General features: G+C 37.8%; 2 protein-coding genes across 4 annotated transcripts in view; both read right to left on the reverse strand.

Moving 5' to 3' along the window:
- Nucleotides 1–1,482, reverse strand: part of LOC106662907 — a 37,951-nt gene extending 36,469 nt beyond the window's left edge. The window contains exon 1 of the mRNA XM_014387353.2: nt 1,398–1,482. The gene's annotated coding sequence lies outside the window, so the exon portion shown is untranslated. The remainder of the gene's footprint in view (nt 1–1,397) is intronic.
- Nucleotides 1,483–3,912: 2,430 nt separating this feature from the next.
- The window catches only part of LOC106662707, a 45,529-nt gene continuing 26,552 nt past the window's right edge, over nt 3,913–22,889 (reverse strand). For all 3 annotated transcript variants that reach the window (XM_014386946.2, XM_024225281.1, XM_014386945.2), the window contains 2 exons: nt 11,610–11,774; nt 3,913–4,030 (listed from right to left, as the gene is read on the reverse strand). In XM_014386946.2, the coding sequence (XP_014242432.1) occupies nt 3,955–4,030; nt 11,610–11,774 (241 nt within the window). In that variant the 3' untranslated portion in view covers nt 3,913–3,954. The remainder of the gene's footprint in view (nt 4,031–11,609; nt 11,775–22,889) is intronic.

A 22,889-nucleotide genomic window follows, 5' to 3' on the forward strand; every position in this document is an offset into this window, starting at 1 on the left:
AAGAGAGAGAGAGGCAAGCTAAGAAAACCTGATAGCCAGGGAGAGGAACAACGACAGTCCAATATAGGTTGATTGAATGAGGTTTTATTTAGAGGAGAGAGAGAGAGAGAGAGAGAGAGAGAGAGAGAGAGAGTACAGAGACTGACACATACATAAAGAAAGAGTCAGCGAAAGCAGACAATTAAATTTAAAAAAAGAAAGAGAAGAGAGAGATGAACAATACAGAGCAGAGACTGAGATATAGAGAAAGAAAGAGACAATGATTGACAGACAATTAAATGGAGGAAAAATATTATAAAAACATAGACCGCTGCTTGGAGAAAAAATGAACAGTGAAAGATAGACAATTAAGATGAAAGACGATTAAGAAGATAATTGGAAAGAGAGCTGTAGAGTTAGAAATAAAAAGATAAAAAGAGAGAGAGAAAAAACAGTAGAGAGAAAGAGAGAGAGACTCAGACATACGGAAAAAAGAAACAGTGTAAGAAAAGAGAGAGTGAGAGATAGATAGAGAGGGAAAAGGAATAGACCGATAAATAGACAAGCGGACAAAAAGATATAACTTCTTTTGGAAGTTTTTTTTTACTTTACTCCTAGACAGAAGTCTTCCTACTTGAATTTTCAAGTCTTTACTACTGCTTTCATTTACAAATTCCTGTCATAATGAAATTATCCGTGACAGTATTATTAAATGAGCAGACCATGATTCACGTTATGACTTCACTTTCATTTTATTGTATATAGTGAAATTAAATGCCATTGACTCCCGATGAAAAAAATACCATTTGACGGAAAAATAAATCATAATCATAACTGACCAAACATGTCACACTGATTTCGACGATTTCAGACAACCTTTGTAATTTAATAATCTGTGTGTATTGCCGTGTAAGTACACTAATCAATAATAACAGTATATGTGCAGGCGATCAAATATTTTAAATAATGTTTGGAATTTACTCGAGAGATTTTAAGGAAAGGTAAATTTTTGGGATCACTTTTTAGAATTTATTTCTGAAATATTAGTTCTTTCATGTTTAACAAATAAATAATAAATTTCTCTAAATAACAATGAACTATGTAAGTTCATTTGTAAATATTTATTGCTAATATATAAACCCATATTGTGAACGTAGGTATAATTTAATCATTTTGAGCTATCGTCGAAGAAAACAAAATCCTGTTTTATACACCCTGTATAAAAGATAAACCGAAAGCTTTTACTAACTTCACAATGGTCGGCTAATTGGTAAAAAAGCATCGCCTTTGTACTAACCCAAGCTTTCGACAAAATATTAGAGTCAAAATAATGAAGAATACAAATCCGATATTGCTCATTGTTTCCAGTTCTTGTCCGGTAAGTCACAACAGAAAAAAATAATATATCACAAACTCACCGTGTATAGAATAAAGTCGACAAGGGAAAGTTATCCGAACTGGACAGCGTAAAGTCACAGAACAAACTGAAGTTAACCACTTACACTATCCAGGGAGAGAGTGGAGATGAATGAGCCCCCCTCCCATCATCATCACTCGGGATTGACCTAGTCTTCTTCATCAACCCTCTCCTGACTCCGGCCGACGTCTCCTTCTCCCGAGAGCCGGCACTTATGAAAAGGAAAGTAGGCCCTGGTATTTTTTAATTTCGGGTTGTTGGCCTAGCCGAAGTCTAGCCTTTTCCTATTTCAATTGTCATAGATTACAGCTATTTTCATATTTCGCCGTTCCCTGTATTTGTCTGCAGAAAAATCAATCTTCATTTCATATAATTTACAACGATTTCTTAATGGTACACAGTCAGTTATCAGGTCTTCTTTTCACCACAAATGGATTCTCAAATAATAGAAAGCTTTCCTTTTTTTATTATCTCGTAGGTGACCTATTAGGAACTATTTTTCTATCCTCGTCTCATTATGTGTGGACTTATGTTTTGAAATGTGATCGTTAATATAAAACTTAAATACCGTCCAATCAAACGAAAAGAGCAGAGAGAGAGTGAGAGAGAAAGAAAGAGCGAGAGAGAGAGAGAGAGAAAGCGGGTGAGAGAGGAGAGAGAGGAAGAAAAGAAATAGAGAGAGAGAGAAAGAGAGAGATAGATGTAGATAAAACGGAAACAGGAAAATACAGAAAGAAAGAAAGAGTAAGGGAGAAAGAGACAGACAGAATGGATGAGATTTAATTTATAGTCCCAGAATTTGGTCACTTTTCACCACTCTTACATCCAACTACTTACCGCATTAATTATCACGAAAATAAACAGTACGCAAAGAGACAAAGACAGACTGAAATAGATATTGGTAGAGGGAGATATACACACAGAAATATACAGGGAAAGAGAGAGAGAGAGAGAGAGAGAGAGACTCAGACATACAGAAAAAAGAAACAGTGAAAGAAAAGAGAGAGTGAGAGATAGAGAAAGAGATAGAGATAGAGAGAGAGAGAGGGAGAAAGGAATATACCGATAAATAGACAAGCGGACAGAAAGAATAACTTCTTTTGGAAGTTTTTTTTTTTTTTACTTTACTCCCAGACAGAAGAGTCTTCCTACTTGAATTTTCAAGTCTTTACTACTGCTTTCATTTACAAATTCCTGTCATAATGAAATTCCGTGACAGTATTATTAAATGAGCAGACCATGATTGATGAGAGAAGTGAGGGACATAGTTATAGAAGAAGAGAAAGACATTGAGGCATACAGAAAGAAAGTGACGAGAGAAAGAGGCATAGAGAAACAAACAGATAGAAAGAAAGTGAGAGAAAAAGAATGAGAGACAACCATAATAAAACAGATAGTGAGTGAACTGAGTCTCACAGAAAAAGATATACAAAAAAGTACAAAAAAATGGGAGAGAAAGAATGAGATAAAGAGGAAGAGAGAGAGAGAGAGAGAGAAATAACGGACAACTTTATTATGTCCTGGGTACAGGTTCCCTTAAGTGCAACAACAACAACAAATACAAATATATAAAACAGCTCTCTGAGTAGTACAACAATTATTCCAAGTGGAATGACTAAAGTAGAACAACATAATACCAAATAAAACGAAATTAAAAAAATTATTTATTTATTTATTTTTATATTTTTATTTATTTATTTTTATTTGTTTAGAGAGAGAGAAAGAGTGGGTGCGATACAGGCAAAGTACAGAAAAGGGAACAGGTAGAGTAAGAAATGCAATAAAGAGAGAAACAGACAGTCAGAGAAAAAGAGAAAATAAACAATTAGACAGATACAAAAAGTCAGTTGTGAAGAAAGAGTGAGAGAAAAAGTGAGGGAGAAACAGACAAAGACAGTCACAGATAACAAGTAGAGGAAACAGACTGACGTATACAAAAAGAGACAGATAGAGAAAGAAAGACAATAAAGAGACAGAGAGATTGGCAACGAAAAAGAAAAAAATGAGAGAGTGAGATAGTCAAACAGATACAGGCAAAGACAGATAGAAAGAGATAGAGGGAGGAGAGAGAAAGAGAAGGAAAATGGAAAGAAAGAGAAAGAGAGTAAGAGAGAGAGTTTTAAAGTGTGAGAGTATATTCCGTAACTCACAAAATGCTAACAGCAGCAATCACACAATAAAATATCCATGTGACATAGTCTAGATAGACAGAATAGGCAAATGTAATACGTATTACAGAGAATTATTTCGGGAGAGTGTTCCAAAAAGCGGCGTCGCCCGTGCCGATCTACGCCCTTTCACTTTTCCTAGATCGTGGCGCGTTTCATACTTGATTGAGATAAGTCATATTACATTGGCATAAATTGGCTTTACTTGCATTACTTGTCACTAGGTTACATCATACTTTTACATACACAGTTTGAAGGCAAAGCTTGAGAATCATGACAAGATTGAAAAGCACAAATAAAATTTATTATGAATATATTTTACATCATAACAACCAACAAGGCATAAATAAAATACTACAATATATACAATTTTAAGATATATATACATGATCACTTTTTGCAGGGGATTTGAGAACAATCGCCGGCCGCTGATATTTCAGCGATTTCTTTCAGCACGCCTCCGGATCTGAAAATAATTATATAAAATGTTAATTATTTAAAGCATAAAATTGACATAAGAGGCGAATCATTATCAATCGACAATGCCCACAAATAAAGATTTTATTTAGCATAATCAAAACGGTAAAAACTGGAAGTGACGCACGCAATTAGTCGCGGTTATTTGTTTCTCTGATTAATTGAAATTAAACGTTTCGAAATTTCCACACAACCCAAATCAGGGGCGCACGCGATCTTATATCGAGTGAACGCGTTACGGACTTTTATCATCATCATTAAATCACTTCGTTTTCGTTTTTCTCATCGTGCCAACAAACGCGATCCGAGTGAACCCAATCGGGATAACTGTGCCACGTAAGATGATGGGGAGGAAATAAATTGTCTTTTCCACAATAGGATACCGCTCAACACAATTTTGTTTAAATAAATAAAATTATTCAACCAGTTATATAAATATTTGTGATAAGGTAGTCAAAAAACCCTATAATTTTTTCTTATTTTAATAAACTCAGTATACACAGTAATTCTCCTTTCAGAAAAGTGGGCAATCATCAGCAAACCTTATTTGTCCAGACCTTGCTCTTTCGGTCGATCACGCTACATTCCAAAAATTGCGAAACGTAACAGAAAAGTAAAGGGATATTTTCAAAGCTAGGATTTAGAAGGAGCTACGACCCAACACTGTAGATTTCAAACTTGATCATTAATTTCCATCAGCGTTAAACCCAGAAAGGTGAATTTTGGATTTATATAAGCTCAAATCTGCATATAAAGCCGGCAGTATTCGAGAATCGCTTTCTTCGGGTGTTGGTAGTCCGGGGTAAGACCTAGGTCTTATCCGCCCAGCAGGTTGGGCTCCGGGTGGTGTCAGCAGCTGGGCTAATCCAGCACCAATCACATGCAGTTCCAAGAAAAAAACTCATTCACGCCATCACTCATTCTTAAATACATTTTCTCCTATTTAATTACGTTGGGCTTTGGTTCAAAAGTAAGTTTCCGTGTGTCTAGTTCATGGTTTTAATTCCATTTTTACCGTCAGAGAGCCGGATCTCGGTAGATAAGTCCGGAGGTTGGGACGAAGGCCTTAACCGCCTCATTAAGTGAGAAAATGCCATATTCTATGAGTGCTATTGGAAGAAAAATTGAATCAACCCGTTGAAAAAAGTATTATTATTACAAAACATCACGTAAATTTGTGCTATTAATAAAAACTCAGAGGTTCACCAAAATTCTATGCAGCATAAGTACCCAAGCATTTGGACTACTAAATGAAAATTCAACACATGGTACACAGTGGGGTTCCCCGTAAATGGAACACGTTCTTTGTGTATTTTCAGTTAAATTTTATAAGGTACTTTTTTTTTTTCAATTAATTCAATTAAGGTTCAGATAAAAAAGTTAGTGTAACAACCGGGATTCGAACCCACGACCGTCGGCTAAATACGCCGCTGCTCTACCACTTGAGCTATCGTGAATTCGATCCACTCGGACACTAAATTCCCATTTCAACCCCACCTTTTGAATTTTCCCTACTTTTTGCCATTCAATTAATTGAAAAGAGTTTATTTGGTCAAGAGGACCACAAACCTAATAAAATTTGTAAGGTAGGTTATTGTATCTGCCCAACTCAAACTATGCTGCCAATTTCATGGCACTTTAACTATTAAATTTTATTGTCTGCGTGATTATGAACCTTTCCGAAAGTTTTGGCCTGTCAAAACATGGGTTTTAGTTTAACTACCATAATTATTATTGAAAATTGAAGTTGGCGAGAAGACGAACGCTTCAGCCAGGCTAAAATGACTAGTTTAGGCAGATCAAGATGATCACAAACGATATAAAGTAGGATATCACCTTTGTCCAGCTTGTACAAAACTTCCAGCGTATTTTCCAAATAAACCAAAATTACTGCGTGTTTCTGCTTGATTGCAATTATAAGGCCAATCTGAGGTTCAGTCACAATTAGCTCGGATTAGCTGGATTTTTTATGAATGATAACCTCCACATTTTTATTGTGTTCTTTTTAAAAAACTGCTTGAATCCCAATTGACTGATATTTTGCTTTATTTTGCTGTTTGTTATGTAAATAAAATCTGCAAAGCTGATGGGTTTTTTCATATTTCTACCATTTGAGATGTGGGGCCTTTGCAAAAATGAACCTTGGTAAAATGTTGGTATCTAAACCACAAATCGGGAAACAATTCCTTTTAAAAGTTTTGTATAATGGATAACTAACTGTAAGTGACTGTTATCTGCTGACTATCCTGAATAACACCTGCGTCTAAGGAGCAGTAATAGGATGTTCATGACCAATGGTTGAAATGAGTGTGATGATATATATTTTCCACGTGTACGTCAAGGAGCGAGTATTTTTCCTAAGACACCAAAAGGGAAACCCAAAATGTTTGGAATAGAAACTCGAAACGGCCGAATTCCGTTAAAACGGAGGCGCGGTCCTGGGCAAAGGGAACTCGTCGGATGGCAATGACCGTCGACTCGCCGTGTTTCTCACTTTCTCCCCTGAGGCGCATTCCCAACAACTCTCACGAGACGCACACACGCGCGCCGACAAAGCACGCGGCCACAGACGCGCATGGTACCTGGCACAGGTGCTTGTGACCTATGCCTTTCAACCTAAAGATCAATCCGGCCAGACGGTTCCCGAGAGGACACAATTGGCCGACTTTTATGCCCATGGGAACCTCTCGGCATAGCTGACTAAACTCCGTAAGAGCCACCTTATTTACTTTCACCGCTAACCGAATTCATCGACCAATTTACACCAAACAAAACGTTCTAGTTGACAAAGTCGAAAAATAAATCACAGAATGAAAGTACACAAAAACACTACAAAATACCCAAACAACTTGGAAAATCTTGCGAAAATTGGGAAAAGTTATACATTCGACATTGACCTTCTAATAACTGCGAGACGTCGATTCCGGCAGGAAGCAATAAACGGCATAAAGAACTTTTATAGTTCCTTAATAGTCGATCCGTGGTAGTTTTCTTGCCGTTTCAACCCATTGACCCCAGCAGACAACAGACATCGACTTTCTCCTTTTAGCTGATAATTTTAAACGGTCCCCTCTGCGATTTTGTATCCTCTTCGGCGAAGATAACAGGCCATCAACGCTTCACGTCTTTTTTACCCCCGGGGCGCGTTGAATACGCAATTTCTAAATTTTAAAAACGTTTACTCTTTCCATTTCTAAATTGTGCTTAACGCCATTGATTTTTTTGATATTTTTCTCCGGAGTCAAGTTAATTTTTAACCTCCTAAAATAAGTCTAATTGATACAATCCCGTATCGAGGAGGGCTTTCGGATATCTCCGCACGAGTATGTTCATATTTGAACTTTTCTTTGCCCAAATTTGACCATTGTTTAAATATGCAGAGTGGCCGAGCTGCGGATGGCGCCGACTTGGCCGTGGTGCCTTTTTTTCAACAAAATTTATCACATCGCTGGCTCATTAGTCGAACCAGTCCAGTTCATGCGAACCTACCACAAATGTTTAACCCAATTAGAACTTTTTCCAACTTTCAAAAGTAGAATTCCCTTTTCAGAATAATGACAAAAAGACAGAGCTTAAAGCGGAACTTCTAAACACCCAGACTGGCCGTAAAAATAGTTGAGTCAAAGTTTCTAATCGAGTCCCAATGTCACGAGAAAAGTTCGTGCACTTTTTCATTTGTTGTTGTCTTAATTCATTAATCAACATTTCTATTTACATGATTAGGTATTTTCACCACGTAGGAGGAGAATACTGCGATCGGTGATGAAACAGTAAGTAGGCGCACCGTCCAAAAGTGATTCAGAAAGTTTAAAAACTATTCACCAAAAACAAAGCGTCACATTTTGTTGGTAAATATTCGGTTTTCGGTTCAATCGGACGTACCACTTTCAGAATTTTTTAATCTACCGCTTCCTTCATATTAAGAAACTTTTTATTTGGACTTGTCAGGTTCCATTGTTGAGTAAGGATCCAGCAATTGAATATTTCCTTTGAGGATACAAGCGCTCTACGCAAGGATTACTACATCGTCGGCCAAAATAAAAAGTTTATGATTGTGCTTCCTATTTTCATACCATATTCCAATACCTGGGGGAAAGGGCGTCCAAGAACAAAGCAAAAAATAAACAACTTAAGAGGCAGCCCTGTGTAACGATATATTCCAGTTTAAAAACTTCAAACAATCCAGCCTGGCCTTTTACTCTTCAACCCGTGACATCAAAAATTGACGTTGATATCTTCATAACTGTAAGGTAAAGGTCCAGGGTTCGAATCTAGCGGCCCTGCGTTCAAATCCGACATTCTTACAAATGGGCTATTTTCGTAAAACACCGGCACCCCGAGGGTTGATATTCCTATTCCTAGATTGATTAATTTTAGACAAAAGCCTCCTGTCAACACTGTCTTGATTGCTCCTAATAAACATAACCATCTTGGTGGTAAAACTGGTATGGGTTAATAGATACTTCAGCTTTAATTTGTAAATATTATCTCCTATTCCTAAATGTAATTTTATCTTACTGGTTCCTAAAAATATACGACTACTGGGTTTGAAGGATTTGGATTTATATTTCAAATCCGTACATGCACGTACATACATACAAACATGTGCAGAGTTGAGCCGATTACCCTCGCAGTACAGCGGCAATTCCAGGTTATGTAACTTACAATATCCAAAATCACCCAACCATGGTGTTGGCAGTCCGGGGTCAGACATAAGTCTTATCCGTCAAGCCACCTAGGTTGAGCTCCGGGTTTTGTTAACATTGAGGTCAATTCAGCATCCAACGCATGTACAGCCTATTTATACATCATTCACTTAATTGGCGTTACTGTACTCAATATTCCTCTTACATCTAGTACTTATATATCTAACCTAATTGTGGGTTGATAAGGTACTCAATATGCCGCCATAGACCTTCTCACATTACACATTCACGCTAATAAATACATTCACTCTCAACACATGCTAAGCAGACAAAACTACCATTACTGTATACAATAAAACAAATGGTGTATCAGTGGCCGCAAAGGTTTAGCCGTTGACACGTATTCATCATTATAAAGTAAAGGTCATGCATCGAACCCGATGTTTACAAATGTTGTTTTTTTTAAATATCGGCACCCCGAGTTTATTTGACCTCTGCTGTTGCGAACCCCGTAAAAACATTCCTCAAAAAATCGGAAGAGGAGACCCGCTGTTTGAGACACCGTCGCTGCTCAAAAACAATTCTCGTATCTGGTGACAATCCTACACGCATTCTATATAGAGCCAAGTATTGCACACTTCAATTAAGTTCACATAGAGCAATCAGTACAAACAAAACACGATTTCAATTTAAATTTGTTACACAGTTTCAACAAAGGTAGGGAACTAGATTGATTTGAGAAATTCGAAATAAAAAATCTAAAATTAAACATGGAGATAAATGCATAAATAATACAATAGATTTTAATCTTTAAAATTATTTTCTTACAGTATTTATTAGAATAATATTTAGTTTTGTTGTAATTCAGGTTTTTCTCAATTCAAAATTGAGCGGCATTAAAAACCAGCTTCTCATTGGAACGTCGCGTGGGCGGGTTCACTCTTACAATTCATGTAGGCAGAGTAACTCCTTCAACCTGTGATAATGAGCGTTTATTACTTGAAATCCGTGTCGTAATAAACATAAACACTGTAAGTAGAACCACCATTTACAAAAAGTATAATTTCAAGTTCATTAGAAACCAATACGATTTCTAGACGTCAAAAAGTATTAACGGCCATATGTACTATTCCAAAATGTTTAAATATTCATAACAATCTGTACGATAATTTAAAGCCTATTCATCGAAGGACTAAAAGTGAAACTTCAATTCGTGTTGCTCCTTTTTTTTCAATAGACGGTCAATTTAGAAAGCAATCCAAACTTGTCAAATAGATTTATAACTGTCAATGAGATTTGTCTCATTCGGGATATTTTAAATGAATACAATTATTGACCAAATCCTAGGCTTTCTCTAACGGCAAGTCACTAATGTTTAACGATTTAGTGAATCTTATCTTTCTAAAGTGTTGTTGGCTACATGTAGGACTTACGGTGATATAGTTTTTTTTCGAATAGAAAGAAAAAATATTTATTTATACCCTTTACATGAAATTTACACATTACAAATTGATCTTAACGGTATACTAACACGAAACACTGATACTACGGCCACATCCGCACCCGGAGGACAAGTGTTATGAGAAGCGTGAAGAACGCTGGTACTAAGTTTGCTATCGGGCTCAGGTGAGGAAGTCATGGGGCCATCGTCGTTTAACATCGGCGACATAGAGGGTTCTTGGGATGGAAAGAAGTGGATAGGAATGGAGCGGTAGGGTTAGGATGGGTTGAAAGATTGGATTGAAACTTGAGGAAGCTGAAACAAATCAATTCTTTGACTAAGGGAGCATTAAGTTCATTGTGGGTAGAGAGATTGGAGGAAACATAGTAAGGCGTTTGGAAAATTCTTTTCAGGACTTTTGATTGGAATGCTTGGATTAGGTGGATGTTAGGTGGCTTGGTGGTACCCCACAGTTCAACTACGTACGCCCAAATAGGCCGAAGTAATGTTTTGTACAGAGTTATATCTGATTTCAGCTCTACAAAATTCCGTTGTTGTCCAAATCGTCGATTTCGTTTTTGTCGCTTGAATCTTGAGGATTCTATGTCAGCCTACTGTCTAAGTTTTTCAATTAATTAAGGTTTTAGTTGAGACAAAAAAGCCAGTGTCACGAGCGGGATTCGAACCCACGATCTTCGGCTAGACACGCCGCTGCTCTACTACTTGAGCTATCGTGAATTCGATCCACTCGGACACTAACTTCCCATCTCAACCCCACCTTTTGAATTTTACCTCCTTTTTGCCATTTTTCAAATGTCGTGTAATCTATTTGATTCTCGGCGAAAAATGAAATGGCCACGGAGAGCTTTAGTGAAGGTATACCTCATTTAAACTTATTAAATTTATTAGTTTTCGTGGTCCGCTTGACCAATTAATATCTTTCAATTAATTAAGGTTTTTAGTTGAGATAAAAAAGTCAGTGTCATGAGCGGGATGGCAAAAAGGAGGGACAATTCAAAAGGTGGGGTTGAGATGGGAAGTTAGTTTCCGAGTGGATCGAGGTCACAGTAGCTCAAGTGGTAGAGCAGCGGCATTGATCCGAAACGTGGGTTCGAATCCCGCTCGTGACACTGACTTTTTTATCTCAACTAAAAACCTTAATTAATTAAAAGATATTAAATGGTCAAGCGGACCACGAAAACTAGTGAATTATTAAAAACCTTTAAAAGCAATACAAGGTGCAACAAATAATTCATATTTCAGATTCACAATAGACGAGTATTGGAAATTAGTTATGCTTTCAAATGTGTTAAACAAAAATAAATTCCGGCCATAAGTAAAATAGAACTTATCTGAAGTATTGTAATCCCCCAATTTATCTCAAAACCTGTGTATTGTTTTATACAGCTTTGTTATGGTTTTCTTCTATTATATTGTCACAGTTCAAACTAGAAATTTTATTTCAAATAATAACTATTTACCTTTTAATTAACGTTTTCAAGTAAGGTTGATAGTTCTTCTCGGCCAAATAGATTCCTTCGCAAATTTCCTTCATCTGGCAATGTGTGATGTTCACTCCTGCTGGTGGGACCGGGAGGCGAATCCCTTCAAGAGATCGGTAATTGGTCTTCGTGGATGCTGGAGGCCTGGTAAATGACAATTAAACAACTATTACAAGAAAAACACTCAAAGACATTACAAAAATAAGATGTTTTTTAGAGTCTTATAGACAGACGAATGGAATCCGAATACATACAGGTCGTTCCGTGAACCGACGTCATTACTTCAGAAGGTTATCCTACTTTTCAAATTTGAGTAAAAAAGTCCCTTTTGTCTAAAGTCTGACTGTCAATATGCACTCTATAATTTCACATTTTAAGCTACTTCAACATTTCACAACTTCATTCTATAAAGTCCAATGTATCTCATAAAACGTTCATTATACTGTAAATTTGATTGCATCGAAGAATAGGGCATTAACATCCCGATGAGACACATTTGTGTCTTTATCGTAACTTTAAGCAAACAAAACAGAAAATCACTTAGATGATAAACTTTTACGCTTTCCAAAATTCTTATCTCAAGTTTAATTAAGATTTTCTGCATTTACAGAAAGGATGCCCCTAGTAATGAGCATTACACGCACGCACTTAATTTTGTAAATGTCAGTTATTACCAATGTAAAAGTAACGTTTAATTACTAAAAGTTTATTTTTTTTAAACACCGATGAACTCCGACATATGGGGAACTATTAGAAATTAAAATCTTCCCATGCTCTCTACACGTTGAGTGACCGTGACCCTCGATCATCCATGTCACACATTGCGATTCGTGTTTACTGGTTGGTTTTCTTACCAATTAGAATAAACGGGATTAATAGCTCGAACTGTAGCTCAAGTGGTAGATCATCAAAATATTTATCCATGGGTAATCACGTCTGTTTGACAAATTGTGTATAACAATTTCAAGGAGGACTAAGAATTCAGAACTAAGAAAAATAAATGCATGCCCCAAGGGAACATGCCAGGTCCAATACTTTACTTGCAGTATTCCAGTGATTTTCTGAAAATGGATGACGAAAGTTTTCAGTTGATACAGTGTTGATATCAGTAAGGCCGAACTTCAACCTCGCTCCCAAAATCCTTCAAAAGGCGGGTAAAATACTAATTAAATGGGGAAAATGGAGAAACAGGTATAAACTTTTACAATTAAAAAATTGGACCATATTCCGTCTCTCGATGGAGCCATTATAGCATACAGCGATAAAGCTAAATAACTGGGAATGACCAACTGAGATGGAACGAATGCGTGAAGAAAAAGGGACAGAAATAGGTTCAAAGTATCTACTAGCAGATAGGAAACAGGTACAACCTTACAATACAAAATAAAACCCTAACATACAATCAAGTCTTAAACCCTATATGGAGTCAACTATGGGGTTATACCTAACACTGAAACGTAAAATCTTATTAACATGGACAAGCACGTTGGTACTTAAAGAATAGCGAGCTTAAGATCCTCAGGTGATCAAGACTCCTACGGCGGAAATTCTAAGTTTTGATGCCAAACACCAGTCTCAACTACCGAAGCACTGATAAAAGGTTGAAAAGCCATTTGAAATAATGTAAAAAAATAAATAATTTAATGGTTAAAAGTGCAAATGTTATTGTACCAAAGGGGTTAGAAGAATCTGTACATATTGGCTTAGTAGATGTATCGTTATAAATTATTAGAGTGGGTATGAAGACGAGTTCTTGAACCTGGATCAACATACGTCCATACTAGGCACAACATGACACCTACTGTCAACCCCCATGGCATGAAACGCAGTAGTTTTCACGGTTTTTCTAGTTCCTACTTAGTTCTTTTCCAAACTGAGTTGTGGCCTCTGACCCGAACAAGGTAAAATGACACCGGAGAAATCAACACATTCACCCAAAACGACTACGGTTTGGTCAGATACTCTTTTGGCAAATGCCAGGGTTTTTTTTTTTTTTTTTTTTTTGGTTTTTTTAACGAGGGTTCGCAACAGCAGAGGTCATATAAACCCTCAGGGTGCCGGTGTTTTTGAAAAAAAAGCCCATTTGTAAGTATGTCGGGTTCGAATGCAGGGCCGCTGGATTCGAACCCGGGACTTTTACTTTACAGTGATGAGCGCCGTGTCAAAGACTAAACCTTGCGGTCACCGACGCCCTCCAATGCCAGGTGTTCCTTCCTGTTTTGTTGGTAGGCCTTTTTTTTCTTGCTGATCTACCATAAGTTCCGATAGAATACAGACGATTTTTGATTGTTTATTGAGTAAATTAATCAAGGATATGCCATTCGTACCTGATTTTGAAGGAAAAACCTATGTTACTGGAGGTGTACTAGCCAGTGGGTATAAGCAATTTTTTGCTACCTTAGATGCTAATTATATGCGCACAAATACTTTACAATACATTCTTTAATCAAATATATAATTACAGTGATGCTTAAATTAAGCATAAAGTCAGATAGAAAAACGGAACCACTGTCTCTTCATTTACCGAAACCCTTTGAAAGTCTGTCAATAGTCTAATGTCATTTTTTCCCCATTAAATCTAGCTCAGCACCATCGACAAATTGGTTGTCCTTAGCGACCATAAAACATTTTGTAAATAGTATGTTTAGTGCCTATTAGGACTTTCTATAAATTGAGACTGTTAACAGGTTCAATATGCTAGTGAGCCACTCGATGATAGTTTTGAGACGGAAGAGAGTGAAGAAACTGACTGATTGCTCCCATTAAACAGTTAATAATTACTATTATTAACTATATCATTGTAGTTTTAAATGAAAGACTAGTTTTTTAACTAACCTCCTTCGGCAAGTTTATAGTCGGCTAACTTTCGTCAATCTATGTTTTACATGGTACCTTCAAAAGAAATATTGATGTACGGAATAATTTCACTTGAAGATATCCTTAGGCAATTTATATATAAAAAAAGGATTATCTTTTTGTATTGATATCAAGTGGTAAAGAAGATTACTAAGTTCGGTTGAGCTGTTTAGAAACGTTTCTTTTACGAAAGTTTTAAATCCACTAAGAAGAAACTCATTTTTATTTGCTTTCCCACATGATAATTGTGCGCTGGAAAGCTCACGATTAGCGCTCTCCCTCCTCTCGGTGGGACGGCGGTCGTGACAAAATTGTTGAGATTTATCCGAACTGCCTGGTTGTCCTGGAACCAAAGAAACAGGGTCCATGATTTCTTGCCTCTTCTTGTTTACTGTTAACAGCTATAACATCCTCACTTGCACAGAAGGTGACAACCTTTTCACTTGTATTTTCTATGAACCTTCTTTTTTCTAATATAAAGTTTTATACTGGTGCAAGCTCAAAGTTTATAATCTATTGAATAGTTTTGGCTTATTCAAGCCTGCATAATTGTGGTTTTTTAATAAAGTCCTATTATTGAAACTGTTTTAAATATTCTTCTTTAAAATCTCACACAATACTGTTTCAATGCAGTTCTTGTTAAAAATACTGTTTAATGCAGCAGTCGAAGAAAGCTTCTTCTTTTGTAGACGAACAAGAAATGATTATTCACGAAATCGTCCATGAAAACTAACTTTCAATTCAAACTGTTACATAATTCAACGTCAACTCTTTTGATTCTAATGAAGAGAAATTTCAAGTTGCAAGTGAACTGAACGATTGAGCTCAAATCTGCACACGCACGTACGTGCATACTCGAGTGTAAAGAGTCGAACCAATCACCGGTAATAAATTATTTAAAATAAATTGGAGCTGTTAGTTAGGGGTCAGACCTCGGTCTTATCCGTCACCGAAGTTGGGCTCCAGGAGCTAACATAGGCCATTTCAGCCTCCAACGCAATCGGCTCATAAATCCAAACCTATTCACACTCATTTTTAATTTGTTTTTCCCCATCCACCTCCCCGCCGTACCTAAGGGAGACCCCATACCGGCGGACCACGGCCACTAAACTAATTCAAATGGGATGCAAGTTTAGGGGATCTTATTGTGCTTAACGTCTTCCTTCGACCTTGCCCTGAAAGGGATGACCCAAGGAAGAAGGGAATTTTTTTTCTTATTATTAATTTATCTAATCTAATAGGTCTCCCCCTTGCTGGTTAATCCTTTTGAATAGACTTTCTAATAAATACAATATTTTAATAAATAAATAACAATTATGGGTACAAGCCCGGAATTAAAAGTTCACGGAAACGCTAAGATCTAACAAGTAACTTATCATAGGAAGAAAAGGAAGAAAAAAGAAAGTAAGAAAAAATTAATCAGGTACTTTATCCACTATAGCTCGGCTAACAGACTTCAGGACCTCAAACGTCCTCTTTTCTTTAACCAGTTCGTTGAGGGTCGGTGGCCAAGTGTGGCGGAAGAGGAGCTTTAGTGGTTCCCTCACACTCTCAAGGAGGGGGTAGTTGAATAATCTGTGTTGGACACTGTCATCAACCCCCCAGTCGGGACACAGTGGACTGTTAGCTTTACGGAATCGGTGCAAGTAGGCGTTGAAATTTCCGTGACCTGTCATTATTTGTGTGATCCAGAAATCTGGTTGAAACCACTTTGCTCTTGCTCGGTCCTCAATACTGGGTAGAAACTTGTGGTTAACCTTCCCTTGGTGCTTCTGTCTCATCTTTCCTGCCATAAGTTGTCTATCCAAACTGTAAGGATCTCCCGGATCTGCTTTCTAGGTGCAGTTCGTTCGCCTTTCCCTATCTGGCGCATCCAAATTTACCATGTTGGCTCCTTTCCATCTCTTAGCTGCCGGATTGCAATTCTACTGTGGAGGACAATGTCTATTGGTGCAGCGGAAGCAAGGACTTGGAGGGCGTGAGTAGGGGCTGTCCTATAAGCTTTAGTCGTTCTCAGGAGAGCTATTCATTGACTCTGCTCGAGGATGCTTCTACTCCTGCTTTGCAATTTTGTTCCCCAAGCTGCTCCTCCGTACATGGCAATGGGGAGGTATACGCTTTTGTAAGTGATGGAGAGCGCCCTTGGACTCAGCCCCCATTTTGATTTCGAGATCGAACTTAGTTTCTAGAAGATGCATCTCGTCATTTCTCTGATCTTGATGGCATGGTTTGTAGGACTTAGCCTTTCTCCCAAAACTATGCCTAGGTACTTTACCTTTTCGCTCAGCTTGATTCTTTTCCCTTCGATCTTAATCACGGAGCTTGTACTTATTTGCCTTTTAGCATTAGCGATTGGCATTTGTCAGGAGCAATTATTAATTTGGCCTCTTCGCACCATGTTTTGATCGCCATCACCATTGCTTTTGATTTTTCTTCTAGCTCTTTCTTCGTATCGGCCGCTATGATGGTGACAAGGTCATTTTTAAATACATTCTTTACCATTTACATGCCATTCATTCAATTGATGTTAGAGTACTCGGTATTCCTGCATCACTCTTTACAATTATTATATTATTATTTCCGCCATCGATCCTTTCACAATAATAAATACATTCCCTCTCAAAACATACTAGGGACCCCAAAACTATCATTGTTATATATCATATAATAGAACAACCATGTCTCCAAGAATCGGAACAAGAGACCTAGGTACTCGTTGCGGACCTAAAGCAAACTTCTCATATAGAGTGGCATTCCTACTCGCTCTCTATATGGAGCCAAGGGATAGCACCGTTCAATTAAGTGGCCTTTGACTAAAAGTAAGTAACCTGCGACTTAAGACCAAAGTTGACATATTATTCGGTGTTATAATGGGCCAAACTCCGCACGCCAAAGCAATCAGGCTATTAAGTGGCACCCAAAGACGAGCCTGTCCCAGTTTCACCGAAGCACAACGCCAACTGCGGTCCTGGAAGTGTTGTTAAACCTATCACAACTTCATATTTTAATCCAGGGAGAAGCCACAGCAGCAGCCCATAGGCTCGTAAATGGACATCCATCTGCAAGGATAGGCCATGTAAATAAACAATGGGAACTGATGGAGGAGATTACAGGCAGATGCCATATTAGGCATGCCAATCGATGGTAAAGAAAATTCCTACTGGAACGCTCCAAAACCGATAAAGGCACGGGAGTCTTCAGGATGAATCCAAAAACCGAACTGGCGGTAAACCTAGGTGAATATACTAGTTTTCCAGTCTGAAATCATAACGATTGAACAGTACGCCAGGGAAATGAAAAGGCTAGGAATATATTCCCGGAAATAGCCATTTTCTCTGACGGTCTGGGAGCACTAAAGGCCCTAGCCTCATGCGAGGTGAAGGCAATGAGTGTTTGGAACTGCATGGAGGCCCTGTCGGAAGTCAGTGACACTAATGACCGGGCCCTGGCATGAGCCCCTGGGCACTCGGAACATAGAGGTAATGAAAAGGTTGACATGTTGACCAAAAGAGGGGCCAACATGGACTCTCTAGATCCTGAACCCTACTGTAGCAAGCATCCTGCCACAAAAGTGGATACATCTTAAAACGGTTCCTTAACGTGGAACAATACCACAGTTATGAGGCACTCGAAGAGATTCATAGAATGGCCATCCGCAAAACTTACAAAGGAAATACTGGAAGGCAACCCCAACCAACCAGGATTCTGGTTGGACTCCTGACAAAAAACTGCCACTTGAGAAAACACATGCATCGGATAGGAGTACAGAGAGAAGAAACACTGTGCAGATACTACCAGGAAGAGGACGAGACCGCAGAACACATTTTATGTTTCTGGAAAGGTCAATGTAGTGCAGTTTCTTGCGACTAGGACAGGAAAAACCGCAAGCAAGATCCTATACTAAGGAGCCGCTGGCAACGCTGTGGAGGCTGATTAACAACCTGAAGCTGGCCAATGAGTTACAATAAACAGGGGAGCACTATCCAGGTCAAAGTGCAGAAGGCCTTGTGGCCGCCCGTTTTATCCCCAAGTGTCCGTTTCAGGCTCGCATGGCCTATCCTTAATCGGTAAGGTTGACAGACTGTGACATCCCGAACTGCGACTGACAGAACAAAAGAAGGCCATCGTTCCAGGATCTAACAATGAAAAGACAAAATATAAATAAAATTTATTTACTGTTGTGCATTCGGGCGGTTGTAATTGATTGAATTCACAGCAGCTCCGCTTCCACGGTAATATCCGCAGTTTATCCAAACACCCCACCCGTAATTCTCTGAATAGCATGTTACGTATAAATTGAGGTATAAGTCAGTTGTAGAATCAACTTCTCTCCATAACGCAGGCAGTTACTTCCCTATCATGTTATTTAAGACGTCGCATATGTTTGCTCTCGATCTTCTCTTTTCTATTTTCGACCGACTTGTGCACCAAAGGACATTTACCAACTTGGGTGTGTTTAATTTGCTTTTGCTCACGAGAAAGTCTAACCGGCTATTCAGAGTTCATTATGCTTCCTATTCAGAAACAACAAAGAGAAAATGATGGTATACCGTTAACACAAATTAAAATTTTTACTTTTAACCCTTTTCTACTTCATTGAGGAATTGAAATCATTAAAGTGCGACCCTGTCGACAAACGTGCAAGCGATGAATTTAATTATTACGCAATCAAATTTCTCTGGAGGGTATTCTATTGTAAACACATTTACTTTTGAAACTGAATGGAAAGACGAGAAAGAAATTTAGAAATGGCAATTAGGGCGTTGACCCGTCAGAAACTGACCTTTCGGGAAGGAAAGTGGCTCAGCGATTGGGAATTATCCAATAGACAGTTCGGCCGTATCCTTTGTCGATTAATAATCTGGCTGCGGCGATAGAAAACCGGGACAACGCCTATGGAATTGTATTATCTACGAAATTGAAAACGGATTCAAACTTAACCCTTTCTTGCCCAATGTTGCCTCTGGACAATACCAAATTTTGCGGATTTGCTAAAGCTTAGCTAATCCCATCAGTATAGGGCGGGTAAAGTGTTTTTTCTTTCAATGTTTCATCGAGTTTATTAGCAACACTGCATGATTTTTTTTATATCAATTTAAAATCTCCATCTTAGAAGCTTTCGTCTCCACCGTGGTTCTTCACCCCACCACTTCAGCTTGTATCAATTGTTGTATTTGCCAAAAAATAATTCATATCCAGTTTAAAATTTAACCATTTTTCGCCCAAAGTTGCTTCAGAGAATTCCAACTTTAGATATTTTGGTGGTTAGAAGGAAATCCCGTGAGTTTAAGGCAGGCGCAGTGTTGTTTTTCCTCCTTTTCTGCCCGAATATTGGTAACACTGATTTATCTGGCGCCAATCTAAACTTTCTATCACTAAATTCACGAAATTTTACCACTAAAGTTTTAACCAAATTGCTAATTGCTCTAAGATAACATTGGGCATAAAAAGTTAAGGATTTGCGATTGATGGTGCAGAAAAGAATTTATCTTCGAGTCATCAAGCTGCTCAAGATTTCAAAGCGTCCGAAACAATGGTCAAGGATGGTAAAATCGGTTGAAAGCTTGTTAACGGGATATTCTTCTAAATAACTGTTGTGCCTGGCGGTGCTTCGGTGGCGACAGCCTTTACATCATAAGGTTTAAATAAATATGGTATACCTGAGTCATAAGAAATATCATTGAAAAACAAATCCCCGATTCAAAGTCATGGCATTGGTACGCAGATACAAAAAGCAATTACTGAGGGGAATATAAATTATCCTTTTTCCTTCCGTAATCTCCCCATGTATTTATCGACTTGAATTAGAAATTGCGTAAACGATTGGAATAATCCTTCCTTCATCTCAAATAAGTGTCGCAACACTTCGTGAGAACCTTCTAAGAACTTTAACTGCATAACTAGGCATTAGTTCAAATAATCTTTTTTCCGTGTTCTTTTTTTATCTCATTAATTTAACTTGTGCAGGATAATTTTAATTAAATGGTTGTATCCTATTGAACCCGTTCGATAAGTCTGGTTCGGAGGTCTAGGAAGAGAAAACACCAGGATTTACGTAATATTTACAAACATACAGTCTTATTTTTCATTATTCTTGTTCATCTAGATGATCCACTTTTATCCTTTTCTTAACCAAAGTTGCCTCAGGGCAACACCAAATTTAGCAAATTTGCTTTAGTTTAGCTAATGCGGTGAGTTATGGCAGATGGACTGGTTTTCTTTCAGGAACTGTGCCCGTGCATTGGCAACACTGATTTATTTGTCGCAAATCTATACTCTCCATTTTAGAATCTTCAATTTTCAACAGTTCTTCTACCCCCATCATGTATCCATTGTTATATTTGTCAAACAAAATTGTTCATATCCAGTTTATAAGTTAACCCTGTCTCGTCCAAAGCTGCTTCAGAGCAATAGCAACTTTAGCAATTTTTTAAGGTAAGCAATCCTGTGAGTTTAGGGCGAGCGCAGAGGGTAGAGTTGTTTCCGTTCTGTTTCTTCTCGTGTACTGGCAACACTGATTTATTTGGCGCTAAGCTAAACTCTCTACCATTAAACTCACAGGATTACCCTTCAACCTCTAACAAAATTGCTTATGCTGGCATTGCTCTGAAACAACTTTTGGCAATAAAAGGATACATTGATTTGTATAATAGCCATTATAAGAACACAAGAAGTATTGTTTTAGTTAATTAAAAATATCACAACAAACTAAATTCGACTTTCACGCATCGCACACCAAATGTTACAGTACCACCTTTTCGAGCCTTTCAAGTAGAACTTAAATAAATAAAAAGTATTCTGTTTCGTATATTGTAGCTAGCAGTATATGTATATACGTATATATAACGCTCAGCTCATTCCAGAATGTTTTGAATGTAGCTGTAGGTACATTTCGGTTAGCCTTACGCTACAGAGCTATGGCATTTTTTCATTAAATGCAAATTTTTTTGCAAATATTTTTAAAAATCTAGAATTAATAAAAAACCATCAATTTTTATTATCAACTGGCCCTAATAAATTATTGTTTTGAAATCGCAAATGCAGGGTGTCCTTTTTAAATGGCCTGGCTGAATTTCACTTGAAGCAATGACGCTATCAAAAAAAAGTTTCAAATTTTTACCCTTTTTTAGAGAAAAATTATACAGAGTCTCAGATCCAGTGCATCTTCAAAATTTCAAATACGATCAATATACATCCTAACATGATATTTTAAACGATTGTTTACGCTGAAAACAATAGTGCAATCGGATTTTAAATTGGTCCAAAAAGACCAAGTTATGACAAAAAGTTTGAAAAAATCAGTCATTTTGTTTGCTATTTATTAATCACATTTCGTGTTCGAATTGTCTGCCTTAGCGGAAAGATGCAAAGATTTGAGTCAGGGGAGATGGATTGACAAGCATTTTTCCATCCTCCGGCACAGTTCTTCAACTGAGGTTGCCGGGTAATGATTGGTGAAGACACTGTTTTATATAGACCCACAAAAATAGTAAAGTGGAGTTAAATCGGATGACCGAGGAGGCCAACAGATCGGGCCAAGAGGTCCTATCCACCTATCTCTGAAGTGGCGATTCAAATAACGTCTCACCAGCAAAGAATTGTGTGTGGGGCATCCATAAAACTGGATAATTATTCTTTGTCGTTGTTGCCGAGGAACATCATCTAATAGTGTTGGTAAAACATCCCTTAAAAAATTGAGGAACTGAGCACCATTTAAACCATGTTCGTAGAAATGAGGCCCGATTAATTTATTTCCGAGAAGTCCACACCAAACGTTGATACTGTTAACCACCTGATGATGACAAGAGTAGGAAATTCTCGGATTTTCCTCTACATCGAAAATTTCAACGGTTTAGTGTGCCATTAGAGGTGAACGTGGATTCATCAGTCCATAGGATGTAAGGAAGAACGTTTTCTTCAGCCTCTCAAATCGACATTTATGCAAGGAACGTTAGACGCCTGTCATAATCAGAGCCCTAAAGTCCCTAACAAGATGAGAGACTTAACATTGTAAGTCAGGAATACATCTCTAATTTTCTTTTTCCAAAAACCTAAAACCCTTCCAACATTTCGGAGAGAAGAATTCTGATTTTCGCGAACAGACAGTAAAATATTCAGCTCCTTGTTAAAATTACGCTGCCGGTTTCTTGTGATGGAACAGCAACCGACCCGTATCACCTCATATTGCGAGCAACCCGAATAAACGTTTCTGGGTTTACTCTGGGGCAATCAGGAAATTTCTGGGAGTACAACTAGACGCGCAACACTATAGAGGTGGTAATATATTGGGTTGTCCGGAAAATAATGCAGGATTTTGGTATTAAACAAAAAAAAAGAAACTAGTTACTTTAAAGCAATGTTCTTTAATCAAAATAATNCATACAAATGAGTAATCCTGTAAAC

Source organism: Cimex lectularius, unplaced genomic scaffold, assembly GCF_000648675.2.
Source record: "Cimex lectularius strain Harlan isolate CLEC.00 unplaced genomic scaffold, Clec_2.1 scaffold45, whole genome shotgun sequence".
NCBI classification, from domain to species: Eukaryota; Metazoa; Arthropoda; class Insecta; order Hemiptera; family Cimicidae; genus Cimex; species Cimex lectularius.